General features: G+C 43.3%; 1 protein-coding gene across 2 annotated transcripts in view; it reads left to right on the forward strand.

Annotated features, from left to right (window-relative positions):
- The first annotated feature begins 231 nt into the window (after nt 1-231).
- ITIH2 (inter-alpha-trypsin inhibitor heavy chain 2) overlaps nt 232-17,588 on the forward strand; it is a 49,690-nt gene continuing 32,333 nt past the window's right edge. Inside the window, exons 1-8 of one of the 2 annotated variants that reach the window (XM_061638298.1) lie at nt 232-434; nt 5,033-5,107; nt 5,998-6,033; nt 7,283-7,455; nt 8,881-8,985; nt 10,712-10,874; nt 14,749-14,856; nt 16,291-16,419. In XM_061638298.1, coding sequence (XP_061494282.1) covers nt 363-434; nt 5,033-5,107; nt 5,998-6,033; nt 7,283-7,455; nt 8,881-8,985; nt 10,712-10,874; nt 14,749-14,856; nt 16,291-16,419 — 861 coding nt within the window. In that variant the 5' untranslated portion in view covers nt 232-362. The remainder of the gene's footprint in view (nt 435-5,032; nt 5,108-5,997; nt 6,034-7,282; nt 7,456-8,880; nt 8,986-10,711; nt 10,875-14,748; nt 14,857-16,290; nt 16,420-17,588) is intronic. The other variant, XM_061638297.1, reaches the window with a different exon arrangement.

The following is a 17,588-nucleotide window of genomic DNA, read 5'->3' on the forward strand; positions in this document are numbered from 1 at the left end:
TCCCCTCCGCCCCCGGCCATGCTGATGCCCCCCATGGCCTCCTCAGCATGTGACTCAGTCCAAAGGCATAGGGCAAAACTACAAGGCAAAACAGAGCAGAGCCTATCCAAAGCCGAGCCATTATCAGAGGATGCCAGCATGGCGAAGCCGCTGTTTGCACAACCCCTAACCCCATGCCCCCACTTGCAGTGCCGGACAAATATTTGCCCAGGTCCGACCAAAGTTAGCATTTCTAAAGAGCCTTCAAAATACTATAGAGAGCCTTCTGTGGCTGTTTTCTCTTCCCCCTTGAACTTGGTTCAGCAGAGCAGAGGGATCCGTCATCTGGCCTACATGCTCACCACTCTCGGGAAGGGGACAAAATGAAACCTCTCACTTGCTTCCTGGTGCTGCTCTTTGCTTCGGAAACATGGGGCCTTGATTTAATCACAGAGGTAAGCATCCATTTCCATCAAGGGCCCCCGCCTTCTAAAACTATAGAGAGCTGACCTAAAAGTCAACTAGATTAAGAATTTGTTTTCCCCTCTGTACTTGTCTGCAAACTTCACAGCACACATCTATTAGAGGTCTACTAAGAAGTAAGTCCCACTGAGTTCAGTGGGGCTTATTTTGAGATAAGTGGGCATAGGATTGCTGTCTTAATTAGCATAATTGTTTCAACTAAGCTTCAACCAGTTTAAACAGTGAGTTAATCAACTAACAAAACCATCCAATACATGTGCCTGAACACATGGGAGTTGATACCTGAGCTTGTGTTTTTCCTCCTTCCAATCTCTTTTCCTTTTGTGTCATGTCTCTTAGATTCTGAGCCTGAGGGCAGGGAGAGTTTACTCAATTATATTAGTAATCACTCTGGGATCATGTTTTTGGCTAAAGAGTAGGATAAGAGTGCTAATGCTAACAACAAAAACAATAATATCTATTCAGAAGCAAGCTGATTGAGTTCAGTAGGGTTTCTTTCCAGATAAGTGTGCATAGGATTTCAGCCTAAAGCTTTAATTATAGGAGGCCAATTTGTTGAATCATAGAAGAGTAGAGTAGGAGGGGTCCTATAAGGCCATCAAGTCTAACCCCCTGCTCAATGCAGGAATCCAAGTTAAAGCATACCCGACAGGTGGCTGTCCAGCTGCCTCTTGAATACCTCCAGTATTAGAGAGCCCACCACCTTCCTAGGTCATTGGTTCCATTTTCGTACCGCTCTAACAGTTAGGACGTTTTTCCTGATGTTCACCTGAAATCTGGCTTCCTGTAACTTGAGCCTGTTATTCCATGTCCTGCACTCTGGGAAGATTGAGAAGAGATCCTGGCCCTCCTCTATGTGACAACCTTTAAAGTATTTGAAGAGTGCTATCATATCTCCCCTCAATCTTCTCTTCACAAGGCTAAATGCTTTGGGGAAAATGGTAAATGTTTTTTGGGGGAAATAATTTGGTGGGGTTGAGACACACTTGATTATTTATTACTACTTATTTATCATACTTTTATTCCAAAGTTCTGAGGGCAGCAAACAAATTTATCATTTCTAAAGAGCCTTTTATCTTCATAACACCGTTGGAGGTAGGCTTGGCTGAGAAAAGTAACTGGCCCACTGAGCGTCTTGGTTTGAGGCAAGGATTTGAACCTGGATTGCTCCAGTCCAGATCTGACAGTCTAGGCATTCCACCACAATTGTTTTGGTTCTGCTGAGGTACTGAAATAATAAAAAAAGCACATTCTTAAAGACAGAACAATGGCTTTATCCCAGTCTGCATCTGTGCTGGAATTGCTTTTCAAGATGTTTTTCAAGATGTTTTTGAGATGTTGTGTTTTAATATGTTTTTAAATATGTTTTGTTTTAATAGGGTTTAAAGTATTTTGTTTTTAAGATATTTTAAAGTGTTTTTAGTGTTTTTGTTTGCCACCCTGGGCTCCTTCTGGGAGGAAGGGCAGGATATAAGTTCAATAAACAAACAAACAAACAGTTTTTATTTATTTATTTATTATTTGATTTATATCCCGCCCTTCCTCCCAGCGTAAATAAATATGCAAGGGTCTCAGAGCAATTTGCAAGATGCCCCTCACTTTTTTCTCTTCACAACAGCCCTGTGAGATAGTTTAGGCTGAGAGAAGATGATGACTGATCCAAGATCACCCCACGAGCTTCCTAGCTGTGTGCAGATTTGAACTTAGGCCTCCCCAATCTCTGTCCAACACTAACTCAGCGGAAGCCAACAGAATGCTCTCCAGATGTTGCTGGGCTACAACTCCCATCACCCCTGACGATTGGCCATGCCGGCTCGGGCTGATGAAAGTTGTAGTGCAACAACACCTGGAGGGCACCATGTTGACGACCCCTGCTTGAAACGCAACACCCCACTGGCTCACTAATTAAGTTAATTTTAACATGGTTCCTTTATCTCAGACGCCTTTCAGTGTCTCAAAAAAGGCAGCTGCATTGAAATTTCAATAATAAGTTAATTTAAATATAAACAATTGTTGTTATGTGCCTTTAAGTTGACTACGACTTATGGCGACACTATGAATCAGAGGCCTCCAATAGCATCTTTCATGAACCACCCTGTTCAGATCTTGTAAGTTCAGGTCTGTGGCTTCCTTTATGGAATCAATCCATCTCTTGTTTGGCCTTCCTCTTTTTCTACTCCCTTCTGTTTTCCCCAGCATTATTGTCTTTTCTAATGATTCATGTCTTCTCATGATGTGTCCAAAATATGATAACCTCAGTTTCATCATTCTAGCTTGTAGTGATAGTTCTGGTTTAATTTGTGCTGACACCAAATTATTTGTCTTTTTTGCAGTCCATGGTATCCGCAAAGCTCTCCTCCACCACATTTCGAATGAGCTGATTTTTCTCTTATCCAATTTTTTCACTGTCCAACTTTCACATCCATACATAGAGATGGGGAATACCATGGTCTGAATGATCCTGACTTTAGTGTTCAGTGATACACCTTTGCATTTGAGTAATTTGTTCTAACACCCAATTATTTGTCTTTTTTGCAGTCCATGGTATCTGCAAAGCTCTCCTCCAACACCACATTTTAAATGAGTTGATTTTTCTCTTACCCGCTTTTTTCACTGTCCAAGTCTCACATCCATACATAGAGATCGGGAATACCATCAGCATTGCCTCACTCAGCGGCACAGAGCTAGCTAGCAAGGGAAGTAACAATGCCCCTGCCCCTGTGATCAGCTTCCTTCAAATGTTACAAAACTCCACTTCTCCCGCTATGCTGGAGACCTCCAATTTCTATTCTTCTTCTGTATTTTCTTCTCTAGGAAGTCATGTGGAGGATAAGGCAATCAGTGGCTACTAGCCATGAAGGTTATGTTCTCCCTCCACTGTGGGAGCCAGTATGCCTTTGAATATCAGTTGCTGGGAATCACAAGTAGGGAGAGTGCTGTTGCGCTCAAGTCCTGCTTGTGGACTTCCCAGTGAGGCATATGGCTGGCCACTGTGAGAACAGGATGCTGGACCAATGGGCCACTGGCTTGATGTAGAAGGACTCTTATGCTTACATTCTTATGCTCTCAATGTGCCAGTTAAATTGCTTGCTCCAAACTAATATCTCTCCATGACATCCCAACTATTTCTGAGAATGATACCTATCCTCAGTTTCCCTTCTATTAAAGCTCCTGCTGACTTTTCTGCATTGCTCTGCTCCCTCTCTCAAGTGAACATCTGGGAGGACTTTGCTTAATATTATTTTTATTAATTACATATATGAGTCTTGGACTTGATGGCCTTACAGGCCTCTTCCAACTCTACAATTCTATGATTCTATGAGTCTCCTACACAAAAAACAACACTGTAAAGCAACTTATTTAAAACAGCTGAACATACAACACAACTCCGGTCAAGGCTTCACACAGACCATACATTTGAAGCATATGATATCCCCCAAAGAATTCTGGGAACTGTAGTTTATTAAGGGTGATGAGAACTGTAGCTCTGTGAAGGATAGACTACAATTCCCAGGATTCTTTGGGGGAAGTTATGGGCTTTAAATATATAATGTGCATGAAGCCCAAGAATAAAACATTGTGACTAAACTGCACAAGCCAACTATTAACTACAGAATCCCCTCTGCAAGCATAGGGACACATGGAAGCACAAATCCCCATTGAATTAAAAAACCGCTGTATACCATAATAAAACACTGGCTGGAAAAAAAGATGTTAAGACTGTTTAAATTGCTGAAAGCTATTACAAGGCCAGGGAGAAAACAAAGGGTCTTTGCTTGGTGCTGAAAAGATTGCAAAGCCAGACAATCCGCATTGAGAAAGTATTCCACAAGCAGGGGGTCGCTCCTGGAAAGGCCCCTCTAGGCCCTTCTAAACTGGTGAGGTTTTCTTGCAGGTATATTCTGTAACATGTCACTGATGCAATAACAGCGCATTAGTGGTAGGTTTATACTGGGCTGTCCACACATCATTCTCCTTTGTTACTTGTTCTGCAATGCAGTATTATTGCATTATTGCTGACTGGAGGGGCAAAAAATAAACCGGATCATTTGTGGTACAAAAAGTTACAGGATTTCAGAGGAAAGTTACAGGACACGCACTGACTGGAAATGAAGCAGTGTGTTCATCCTGAAATTTTTTCAGGCACAGTGTTGAAAGTGAGGTCATATATAGCCACGCAGATACTGTCATGAGCACAAACCATCATGAATGCACAATAAAAATAAAAATAAAATAAGCCCCCTTTCCCCGTTTTCCCACTGCCATCCTCCAAATCTTTGCAAGTGTGTGATGTAAGGGCAGATGGACATGCAGCATCCCAGGATCACACTCTAATTCTTGATAGTGTGGACAGACATAATATTTTGCAGACTGGACCATAACAGGAGTAACACACGCTCATTAATTGTTCATCAGGCGCAAAGTGTTGTAGTCTAGTCACCTTGGATTGCTCACTGTCTTTATTAGCTTGACCATCTTCATTAGCTTCTGTGTGACAAGTTCACTGATGATGTTGTCTCTTGACTCAAACATTCTGGCCCTGCGTCCCTAATCTTGGCTCTCCTTTTAGGATCTGGATGAGCTGGTTGACTTGGAGATTGATGGATTCTTTTCGCGGTCCACTCGGCGAAACGGCAGATACCAGGTACAGCAGCTTCCTTGTTTGTTCATTTTGCAAATTGCAGAAGGAAAAGAAGTGTAATGAGGGAGAAACAGAACACAGAATTGCCACACTGCAAAGCAAATAACTGATCTTAGCCAGTACTTAAGCACTGGAAGGCGATCTGTTCTTGGAACTGTGAGTAGCTCCATGGTTGATTAATTAACATTTATATTCCACCCAGCTTTCATGGTACTCAAGGCAGCAAATAGCCCTCACCATTCCCTACCCAGACAATAACTAAATCCAAATCTGCTTAGTTTCAGAATAGCTATGGAGGCAAGAGCCTTCAGGTCATGCCCGTGGGATCTGGCACCATCACATCCCACATGTGCAGATGGCTCGCAAGTAGGGTCATATCTGGCACAGGGTCCAGCAGCTGAAAAACAACAAATAACAACTCCATTTTTTACAGGAACAAAACAGGTTTCTAGTCCATATGTAATAACTCATGGGAAAATCCTCAGAAGCATCCAAAACTTGATGGCAGGAGCTACAATTTCCAGAGTGGTTCTAATTCAATCCCTCTTCCCAGGGACCTCTGAGAATTGCAGCTCTGTAGTCTCCTAACAACTCTCAGCATCCATAACAAACTACAGTTCCCAGAATTATTTGGGGGAATCCATGACTGTTTAACGTGGTATAATAGTGCTTTAAATGTATGGTGCAGATGTGGCCTGAGACTCTGAGCTTCTGCCAGTCCGTGTAACCAATACTGGTCTAGGTGGACCAATGGTATGACTTAGTATAAGATAGCTCTATATATTCACATCCGTCCCACTGTCTTTAATCCAAGATACTCAGACTATAGGGTACAGCCCTGAGGTATGAAGACTAAGTCCTGGTTCTCATTTCATTCAACTTTTTTTCCATAGAGAAGCACCTCCAACAACGACGACTCGGGAGAATCGGTGAGCTTTCACATTGATTTTTCCTCTTTCTCTTTTGTAAGGTAATTCATCACCCATCCCGCCCCAGTTAACCATTAGCAGAAGATCAATCCCACTGTTTGCTTAGAGTTATTTTTTCCCCTGTCTAAGTTCCAGGATAATCAGCTGCTGGGGTTTGACAACAGTCGCATTCCATTGCACAATATTGTCACAGAATGCTGGCAATGAAATTGACAAAAGGGCCTGGGCTAGGGGAAATCACATCACAGGCCGCTGGTATTTTTCACATAAAATAAAATAATGCAAGACAGTGCATGCTTTGAGTATTAGCCTGCAAGTAATATATGTTTGAAGTGTTATTTTATTTTAATATGCAATTTATTATGTAATTTTATCTTATAGTGTATATTTTAAAAACTGCTGATCTTGAAAAATCTTAGGTTAACTTGTTTTTACTAGGGTCTCTACCCCTGCATGCTTTGTGTGCCAACCCCACCACCTAACTCCAGGAACAAGAACCCCAAGTATTCCCCACCGCCTCACGAACCCCCCAAGCATGGCCATGTGGTGGCAACTACTGCTCTCTTGGCAGTTTACAGTAACTAAAAACATTAAAAACAAATATACAAATTTAAAACACATCTTTTAAAAACAATTTAAAACACAATTAAAAATAAAAAAACAATTTAAAAACACATGCTAAAATGCCTGGGAGAAGAGGAAAGTCTTGACCTGGCGCCGGAAAGATAACAGTGTTGGCACCAGGTGCACCTCATCAGGAAGATCATTCCATAATTTGGGGGCCACCACTGAGAAGGCCCTCTCCCTTGTTGCCATCCTCCGAGCTTCCCAGCTCTGTTGATTATTTGATTATGTCTAGGCTGGAGTGGTTCAGGAATGGTTTTCCAAACGAGTGGATCATTTGGAAATCACTCCAAAAGGGATCATCAACAGAGCCATCCATGCTCCTAGCTTCATTTCACCTGTGTCTCTGCTACCATCTGCCTCTCATCTATGCCGTCTTGTCCATCCCTGACGCCTCCCACCCACTTCTGTCTGGCTCATCTAACAACCACTGAATGTCCTCTGAGCAGGAACCACGCAGCATCTTTGATCTCTATAGCACCTCACACCCTGTTGGATTAAAAAAAAGGATCTAATTGCTTAACAGTGAGAATAATAAAGTATTTCTCTGGGAAATTTCTGGAATGTTCATATTTGGAATTTCACCCGTTGTCTGGATCCTTCCAAAATATCTTGACTCCTTCAGGTGGGAGGCGATGACAGCATACTCCTCCATAGCTACAAGATCCAATCCACCATCACATCTCGCTTGGCCAACACGATGGTGCAGAGCAAAGTGGAGAACAAAGCTGGGCATTCACAGAACCTGGTCTTTGATGTCCAGATCCCCAAAGGGGCCTTCATTCACAACTTTACCATGTAAGTAAGAGCAGACCTGGTTCAGCCTCTTGGCATATGCCCAGGTGAGTGCCTGAAGCAGGGGCGGGCAGACTTCAAGCTTTTTTATTAGAACCAGGCATAAAATCATGGCTCAGGCAGAAGAACAAACTCATCTGCACTGTACATTTAAAGCACTTTTATAGCACTTTACAGTCATAGCTTCCCCGTAGAAATCTGAGAACTCTAGTTTGTGAAGGGTACTGAGAGCTGATAGGAGGCCAGAGCTACAATTCCCACAGTGGTTTAACAATCTATCCCTCTCCCCAGGGCACTCTGGGAATTGTAGCTCTGTGATGGGATTTGGTGTGTCCTAACAGCTCTTAGCACCCTTCACAAACTATAGTTCCCAGATTTCTACAGGAAGATTTTAATATGTTTTAAAAAGACTTTTTTTTTAAAGTGCTGTTAGTGTTTTTGTTTGCTGCCCTGGGCTCCTTTTGGAAGGAGGGGCAGGATATAACTGTAATAAATAAATAAAAATAAATACATTTATGCAAAATACAAGCTCAAAGCCATCTTGGGAACATGAAACTAGCTGTGTGAACCTTTTGATGGCACATTAGTCCACCGCCTGGGGAGTGAACGGGGAGCCCTTACTATTCTTCTTTCAGACCGCAATTGATGTTTAGAGGTATTTCTTCTAGAGCTGTGTGAAAAAATAAAAACAAAAACCCTGCATTTCCCCCATGTCTATCCTCCATCCATCAATGAGAAAAGAAATTGTGTTTGAAAATTATCAAAGTGGGGTACAGGGTTTTTTTGCCACTCTTACCTTATTTTTAGGCATGTCGAGGGGTGCATAGATGCATTTTTTTCATGCAATGTTATTATTGTTAGCAATATTTTTTTCTAAAAAGGAAGAGAAAGACGTTCCTTCTCTTGTTTCACTGTGCTTTATAGCTGCTGATTAGAATCATAGAATCAGAATATAGAGTTGGAAGGGGCCTATAAGGCCATCAAGTCCAGCCCTATGCTCAGTGCAGGAATCCAGCTTACAGCATACCCAACAGGTGGCTGTCCAGCTGCCTCCTGAAGCCTCCAGTGTTGGAAAGCCCACTACCTCCCTAGGTCATTGGTTCCATTGTTGTACCGCTCTAACAGTTAGGAAGTTTATCCTGATGTCCAGTTGAAATCTGGCTGCTTACAACTTGAGCCCATTATTCCGTGTCCTGCACTCTGGGACGATCGAGAAGAGATCCCAACCCTCCTCTATGTGACAACCTTTCATGTACTTGAAGAGTGCTATCATATCTCCCCTCAGTCTTCTCTTCTCCAGGCTAAACATGCCCAGTTCTTTCAGTCTCTCCTCATAGGGCTTTGCTTCCAGTCCCCTGATTATCCTTGTCACGCTCCTCTGAACCTTCTTTGTTACTCCTTCTTTCTTACTGGGTTTCTGCCCCTCAGGAATGTCAACGGGATCACATTCACGAGTTCGGTTAAAGAAAAATCTGCAGCCAGAAGCCAATATGCACAAGCCAGAGCTAGAGGCAAAGCTGCAGGAATATTGAGGTATGAACCCGGCTCTCCTTCCCTTCCCTCCCCTCCCTCTCTCTGTGTATACCTAGCTATTCTTCATCTCGCCATCACAATAGGAGCCAGCATGGCATAGTGGTTAGAGTACTGGACTAGGAGCTGGGAGACCAGGGTTCAAATCCCCACTCAACCATGAAGCGCATTGGGTGACCTTGGAGCAGTCACTGTCTCACAGCCTACCCTACCTCACAGGGTTGTTGTGAGAATAAAATGAGGAGGCGGAGTATCATGTACTCCACCTTGAGCTCCTTGGGGGACAGGTGGGACGTGAACGTAGTAATGAATCAAAAAATAAATTCTTACAAGGATGAATGGGACAAGAAACGGATAGCAAATTTGTAATTAGAGTCTGAGGGGGATGCATTCAGTTCATGTGCCTCTTGCTTAGCCTTTCCTGGATTCCCTCAGTCTTCAAAACCTGAGGACCAATGGTAAAGGGAGGGAGATAAGTTTGAGTAGCAGCTTTACGTGCCAATGAGCTGTGATGGAAACAGTTAGCTCTCCAAGAAGAATCGACCTATAGTAAAAATCCGTGGCTGATCAATATAGAATTTTTTTTACCATAGAATGTCATAGTGACCACCAGCAAAGATGCTTAAAAAAATAAGTAGCAGTACTGGACAAAACAGTGAGGACGGTCGTATCAATGACTATATGACATGGGCCTGTAACAAAATTGCAGTTTATCCTCACTTCCTAACAGCTATGCTCCTATTCAGGCTGTCAGCCAGCCAGCCAGCCAAGTCCTTTTCTAGGCTACTCCTTTACATGACCCCTTTCCAACTGACACTCAACATTCCATGGCTACTGAGCATGCTCAGACCTTGTAAGGCTGTTTTTGGTGAGTGGTGCCCGCTTAGAGTTTTTAAAACATGTTTGGTGCTCCTTCAACTCTCAGGGCTGCCCTGCAAATACCAATATCCCTTTGTTTCTCAGTAGCTTTATTTCTGTCGCCACTCACCTCTTGGGTTCACTGTGAGAGGGAGTAATATTTAGGGATGTAACCTCCTTGTTGAAAGGATGACCAGAAATCGTGCATTGTTTGGGAACTTCGTAGGGACAATTGGTTGACCACCACTGGAAACAGAATTCTGGGGAATATAGAACCTTGGTCTCATGCAGTTAGGCAGTTCTTATATTCCTAAGCCAGGGAGATGTCAAAGAATCAACTAATTGATGGCCAGTTCACGTAGGATTATTTTTAATATGGTGGAATCACAACATGTTGACTTACTAGAGGCTCTTGTTATGGTGAAACAGTCCTTCAAAGCCACAAAGAAGGGTCACTCCTCATGTCCTGGATTCACCTATTTTTTAAAGATTTTCTGGCATGTGATGACTTGTGATCTGGATCCCCAGATGTTATAGGACTACAGCTCCCATTATCCTTGACCATTGGCTAAACCAGCTGGGGATGATGGGACTTGTAGTTGGCCAACATCTGTGGGGACTCAAGGTTCAAGAACACCTATCACGATGATCTAGAGATGCTTGGTTGCTTTTTCAAGTCTGATGTAACGTACCAAAATCACAGAAAAGATCAAGATGTGTTAACTATTTTGTTTAATTTGAGAATAAAGCTTTTTGATGAATGGAACATGTTAAGAGCTATTTGGGATTTTTCCTCACCCCAATTTACAGCTGGCATTTTTGTGGCATGTTAAGGCGGGTCTCTTTTGTGTGTATTGATCACTGAATTCAGGAGCAATGCCCTTGACATGGAGAACTTCAAAGCGGAACTCAATGTGCCAGGAGGAACCAAAGTCCAGTTTGAAATCCATTACCAAGAGCCGATTCGGAGGAGATTATCAACTTATGAGCTTATTATCCCTGTGCAGCCCGGCAGGCTGGCCAAACACTTGGAGGTAAAGAAAAATATGTGGCTGAAATTGTGGGTTTGGAGCCCTGCTGTCAAGATTTATTTAATTCCCTTAATTTATATACCATTTCACATTTCAACAGAAATATCCAAGCAGTGTACACATCCAACAAAAAGGAATCCGTGAAAGAAATACAATACAAATCCCACTGTTTTTGTGGCAGGGATGCACTTTAAATGTATGGAGTGAACTAGGGATGGGAAGATCTGTCAGTTTTGGTTCCCTCAGTTTCTCATTTTGCCAATCTTAAATTCGGTTCTCCACATTTCTGCAACAATTTGCATTGGGTTTTTAAAAAAATACTCATGACAATTGTCCAGCATTTTAATGCCATTTTCTATTAATAAACAGTTTTGTAGGCAATTTTGACTAATGTATATATTTTTGCAAGCAATTCCTTGTCAAATAATGCATTATTGTATGTTATTTTCATGCATATATTCATTTTTATGCACACTTTCCCCTAACATATGCATCTTTGCTAACATTGTTCAGTTGGTGAACTGCACTGCAAAATTCGAATAAGTGCAAATTTCAAAGAATGGCTGTCTTTTGTTTCTCATACCGTTTTGGCAAGTGCTAATATAATAGATTTGGCTTGAAGTGTGAACTGTATCAAATCTCACCTATCCCTAGAGTGTGCGCAGCTAATGAACCACAAATATAAATCATATACAAAACATTAAAATATACACACCAAAATGCAACATAATTACACTACGGTAAAGGAGGGCATGGTGGGACGGAAATGCTTGTCTGCCCTCCCAACAGGTGAGGTACCAGCTGGGTTGGCACAGTGCAAATGCATTGAGCAAGCCAATCCAGCACTCCTGGCAGTATATTTGCACCATACCACTTTCCCCATCACCTCTTCTCTCCCCCTCCTACTGGGAGGAGGAGCGGTGAGGTACCAGCGAGGTTGGCACAGTGCAAATGCATTGATCAAGCCAATCCAGCACTCCTGGCAGTATATTTGCACCATACCACTCTCCCCATCAACTCTTCTCTCCCCCTCCCAGTAAGGAGCAGAGACTCACCTGCCAGAAGGTCAGGTGAGCATCCCCGCCCCGCCACACCATCTGCTACTGTTACTATATATCATAAACATTTCATAAATATTACAAAAAAACACACCATGCAATCTCCAGAATCACTCACCTACGCATTCACTTAGGTATGCAAGTGTGACCTGAAACTTAATGTGTATCCCCATCTGCTCAGATGGCAACAGGAAACCTCTGACCTCTGTGTCTATTTAGGTTCCCCATTCGGCTGTTTTAGCCAAGCCATGCCCATGTGATGTCGGCTGATTGTCATGGCTTGCATAACCCAGGGCATTGAGCTTTGCAAGCCCTGACAACCAGCTGACTGTAGAGTCTAAGGTCACATCCACCTCATACAATTAAAGCACTCTTATCACTTTAAGAGTCATGGATTCCCTCCCCCCAAGAATCTTGGGAACTGTCATTTGTTCAGAGTGCTGAGTGTTGTTATGAGACCCTTAACAAACGACAGTTCCCAGGACTCTTTTAGAGAAGCCATGACTCTTAAAATGGTAATAAAAAAAATGGAAATGAACTGCCTTCAAGTCAATTCCAACTTATGGCGACCCTGTGACTAGGGTTTTCATGGTAAGCGGTATTCAGAGGTGGTTTACCAAGCCTTCCTCTAAGGCTGAGAGGCAGTGACTGGCCCAAAGTCACCCAGTGAGCGTCATGGCTGTGTGGGGATTCAAACCCTGGTCTCCCAGGTCGTAGTCCAACACCTTAACAACTACACCACACTGGCTCTCCAAAAAATGGTAGTAGAGTGCTTTAAATATATGGTGTGAATGTGACTTAGGAAGTGCTCCTGTTCAGGGTTCCAGATAGCCTGGAACAGGAGTCTTGTTCATGCTGTTTAGGTCTCTCAAGGGAAGATTAACTTCCAAAGTGGCTCCCTCCAAAAGGCCTTTCCCTGCTGTTTTGAATACAGTGCTAGAGAGTGCCTGCCTGTTACTTAAACACTTAAAAACTTGAGTATTTTATAGCTCTATGGTTGTGGTGGTGGTGATGTGTTGTTGGACATGCAGTTCTGCAGATGGGAGAAGCACTCCTCCCACAACTCTAATCCCTGCTCTCCAGGATACCTGCTGTAAGCTGTCAGGGTCTTGAGTAGGTTAACTGCTCAGGCCCTCCCTTAGCATGTGCGGGGCCCGGGGCAAAAACATAGTTGCCCCCCCCCGCATTCTTTCTCTCTCTCTCTATTCTTTCCTCCAGGCAGCAGTGGAGGCTTTGTATTTCGGCTGCTAGGAGCTTGCGGCTGCAGCTCCTTTTTTTGCAGCCTTCATTGGTGGCGGCGGCAGCTTTGTATTTTTCGGCTGCGGCTCCCTTTTTTGCAGCCTTTGTTGTAGACTCGCTTCGCGTTTCTCGCTGCGAGGTTTTCTCCTTTCCGGCTCGCTACCACGGCCATCTGGAGACCGCCGCTGCACCTCTGCCTCCTGATTCGTTTCTACGCTCCCCTCAGCTCGCTACTGCGGCCGTGAGAAGGGCATGTCTGCTGCTTTTATATGCAGATCGCCAAGCTCGGGGCTCCCCAAAGTGCGGGGCCTGGGGCAACTGCCCCGCTTCCTGGTGCCTAGGGGCGGCTCTGTAACTGCCTCTGGAGTAGATTAATTACCTCCAGTTTCCTTGGGGGGGGGAGATTGTTTTCAACGGAGGTGTTGACATTCCATACCTCAAGCTGCTCTCAGCCACAGACTTGATTAATAGACTCACGCAGCCTGCCTGATTTTTGTGGGTTATCACGCTTGTCCTCTTCTCTCTGCTAGTCTCTCATTGGCCATTGACATAGTATGAGCTCACAGGTTCCTATCAGACAGGTTTTATTTTAAATGCCATTTTATTTTCATTCACAAATGTATGTCCTTCCACGTACCTAGGGCATCCCCTGGGTATGTAGAAGCCACTACCTTATTTCTGGGTGGCTCCATTTCACTTTGAAACTGATCCACACTCAACCGCTTGAACTCACTAATAGAAGGGAATGATGACCATAGAATGCTGCCTTATATTTAGTCAAACCGATAGTCCATTGAGCTTAGTACTGTCCACTGATGTGCAGCAGCTTCCCAGAGTCTCAGGCAGAGGTCTGTCACAGTTCTATTGCCAAAGAGTCTTTTAACTGGACTCTTTTAATTGGAGAGGCTGGGGTTTAAAACTGGGACCTTCTTTGTGCAAAACGCAAGCTCTGCCAGTGAGCTAGATACCCCTGACTAACTTCAACAAACGCTGGCTACAAACCAGAGCAAGATGTGCAAATATTCAGGAAATACCTGATATTCAGCACCAACATTTGACATCCAGTGATTTTTCCGTAGCAGACAACCTCTGTGTATGACTGTATGTGTGTGTGGATGCACATACAGCGAGGTGAGAACCTGTGGCCCTCCAGATGTTGCTGGACTACAGCTCCTGTAATCTCTGCCCATTGGCCACGATGTCTGGAACTAACAGGAATTGGAGTCCATCCAGGTCTGGAGAGCCACAGGTTCCCCGTCCCTGGGCTACCATATGGAAACAACACTCTCCCTTGAGTCATACCCAACACTCTTTGCCTTTGTTCATCATCCTCACATAAAAGCCGTGAAGCTGCCTCACGCTGATTCAGATAATTGGCGATTCCAGCATGAAACCTGGGGCCACCTCAGTACAGAGCATGCACTCTACCACTGTGCTATCGCTTCTCCCCAAATAACTGAGATCCCTTCTAGCATTCTTTGGAAAGTTGAGTCACAGAGATCGTTCGCGTAGTGATGTCTCTGTGGCACCGTTACTTCTGTAAAGTGATTGTCATCTCCTCTGCATTATCCTGCCCATAGGTGGACATTCGCATCATTGAACCCCAGGGGATTCATTTCATTCACGTTCCCAATTCGCTCGGAGACCAGTTTGAAAACATTGCAACCATCTCCAAAGGAGAGAAAAAGGTAACAATGAGCAAGGCCATCAGTCCGATGGGAATAGTGGTGTTGTTGGGGCAGGATTTGGGGGACAGAAGTCCATGGCACCACTCAGGAGAATAAGCAGGAGGGGCCCCCAATGGAAATGAGTGGCTCACCACATTTTGAAGGAAGTGAAGTATTACATACTGCCATCTAAAGAGGAAAGCCTTCACAAGACCGTTAAGTCTAGGATCTATAACAGGGTGAGCAGACTCAGGAATACTAGAAACCTGAAAGATTCAAGGCAGAAAAAAGAAAGCACTTTTTCATGCACTGACATAGGATGTAGTGGTGTAATTTGGATTTGTGCATTGAGCAGGAGGTTGGACTCGATGGCCTTGTAGGCCCCTTCCAACTCTACTATTTTATGATTCTATGATAGCCACCAGCTTAGATGGCTTTAAAAGGGGGTTAGACACATTCATGGCACATGAGGCCACCACCTTGCTGAAGCTAAGCAGGTTTGGGTTTGGTCAGTGCCTGGATGGGAGACCGCCTGGGAACGTGTATGCTGCCTTGGGTTCCATGGTGAAAGAAAGGTGGGGTACAAATGTAATAAATAAATAAATAAATAAAATAATGAGGGCATTGTTGGCTACTAACCAGGATGGCTACATACTATCTCCAGTACTGGATGTTAGATGCCACGGAATACCAGTTGATGGGAATCACAAGTGGGGAGAGTGCTGTTGCACTCAGGTCCTGCTCACAGGCTTCCCATGGGCATCTGGTTGGCCACTGTGAGAACAGGATGCTGGACTAAATGGACCCTTTGGACTATCAGGGGGAAGGAAGTTCTGTTACAAGTTATTTAAAGTATTATGGAGCATTGACGCTGACTGCTAGGGTGTTTTCACAATTGAAGCCAAGCAACCCTTTAAAGGACAGCCTGCATGTGATGCCTTTCACATAATTAATTATCAATGGCATAACTTATTTTTTTTAAATGTAAATAGCAGGCATGGACCTTGGTGGGGACATAGCAAGGCTTTAACTCTTTGTCCTCCACATGGCAATTTTGCAGTGGAAGGAAAGAGGCCATTGATGTAAAAGGCCTAATCCAGACTGGGACTGGAGCTGGAGGGAAGGGATAAAGCCCCTCTAACTCCCACCAAAGTCCAAGTCTGGATCAGCCGTCTGAGGCCTGATGTTAACTTTATAAAAACCCATTCATGTCATTGCTCATTTGCGTGAATGGCGTTGCATCAAACCATCCTGGAAGAACAGTCTGAAAACAATTTTGTAAGATTAAATAAATGAATAAGTCTGTGACACTTGCAAATGCTGTTAATGCAGAAAGCCGACATTTTTAAATTGCCCGCCGAACACAGTTTTTGCATTCACATTGCAGTTGTGGTAAAAGTACATACCATTGCTTGTGAAAATGCCTCACTTGCACCATCCTGTTCTTCTTTCAAGGCTCATGTATCCTTCAAACCGACAGTGGTACAGCAACGGAAGTGCCCCACCTGTTCCTCTACAGCAGTCGATGGCAATTTTGTGGTCACATATGACGTCAACAGAGATAGCAAAGCTGGCGAACTAGAGGTACATTTGCTATACAAAGGGGAAGGCAAATGGGAAGTACTCTAAGGAACAAGCATAGAAACATTGTAGGCTAGATAGTCCCCCACCAACGGGACTCTCTGGCCCTCAAACAAATGGCTAGGGTGGGCAGATGCTGTAGGGATAGGCAAGTCTATCCATTTGCTTTCTCTCACTTTCTCATTTTTCCAGTCTTAAAATCAGGTCTCCACATTTCCATATTAGTCTGGGATTTTTTTAAAGTCCTCAGCATTTTAGTACAAATTACTAACATGCACTTTACGGGATGCAGTTTTGCCTAATCGGCACATTTCTACAAAACAATTTCCCTTAATATAATGCATGTTAATGTTATTTCCACCAATTTGTTTGTTTATAAGATTCCTTACCCGCCCTTCATCATGTGATCCCCAGGAGGGTTGCAACAATTAAACATACAATTATAAAAACAGAACATTATAGTTGTAAAACATGGAAAACTGTTCCAGATGGAAAAAAACCGCATATGTATTGCTATGCACAATTTGCACAAGCATACTCATTTTTGTACATATTATTTGGCTGGAAAACCGCACTGCCAAATTCAGGCAAGTGTGAATTTTGAAGGATGCTTTTGCTTCACTTCCCATATGGTTTCTGAAAGTGCAGCTTAAGTAGATTCGCCTTTCCATGCGAACTGAATCGAATCCCTCTCCCATTCCTAGCATGCTCTCAAGCAGTTTCCCAGGTGAACATAACAGCAACACTCACAACCTGAGCAAAGCACTCAAAGCTGACTCAGATCTCATCCGATGGATCACTGAGGTGGAAAGAGGAGAACATTCCATGCAAAGAGCACATGATGAACTTTTATTTCTTGCTGTTGTGAATCTTGCCATCGATTATTATTGTTGTTGTTGCTGCTGCTGCTGTTGTTATTATTATACAAATACTAATAATGTTTTTATCCAAGCATTTGGTTACATTTTTACCCCTTCATATCAACTTTTTAAAGGATTTTATGGATTTGTTTATGTATGGTTCTTTGTATGTTTTTGTGTTTTTAAATTTCTGTATGGTTTATGTATGTGTTGTATTTTTTTACTTTTTGTAATCCTCCTCGGGACCCACAGTTTGGGTGAGAATCGGACAGCAAAAAGTAATGTTTTATTATTATTATTATTATTATTATT

Source organism: Rhineura floridana, chromosome 8 (genome assembly GCF_030035675.1).
Source record: "Rhineura floridana isolate rRhiFlo1 chromosome 8, rRhiFlo1.hap2, whole genome shotgun sequence".
Taxonomy (NCBI): Eukaryota; Metazoa; Chordata; class Lepidosauria; order Squamata; family Rhineuridae; genus Rhineura; species Rhineura floridana.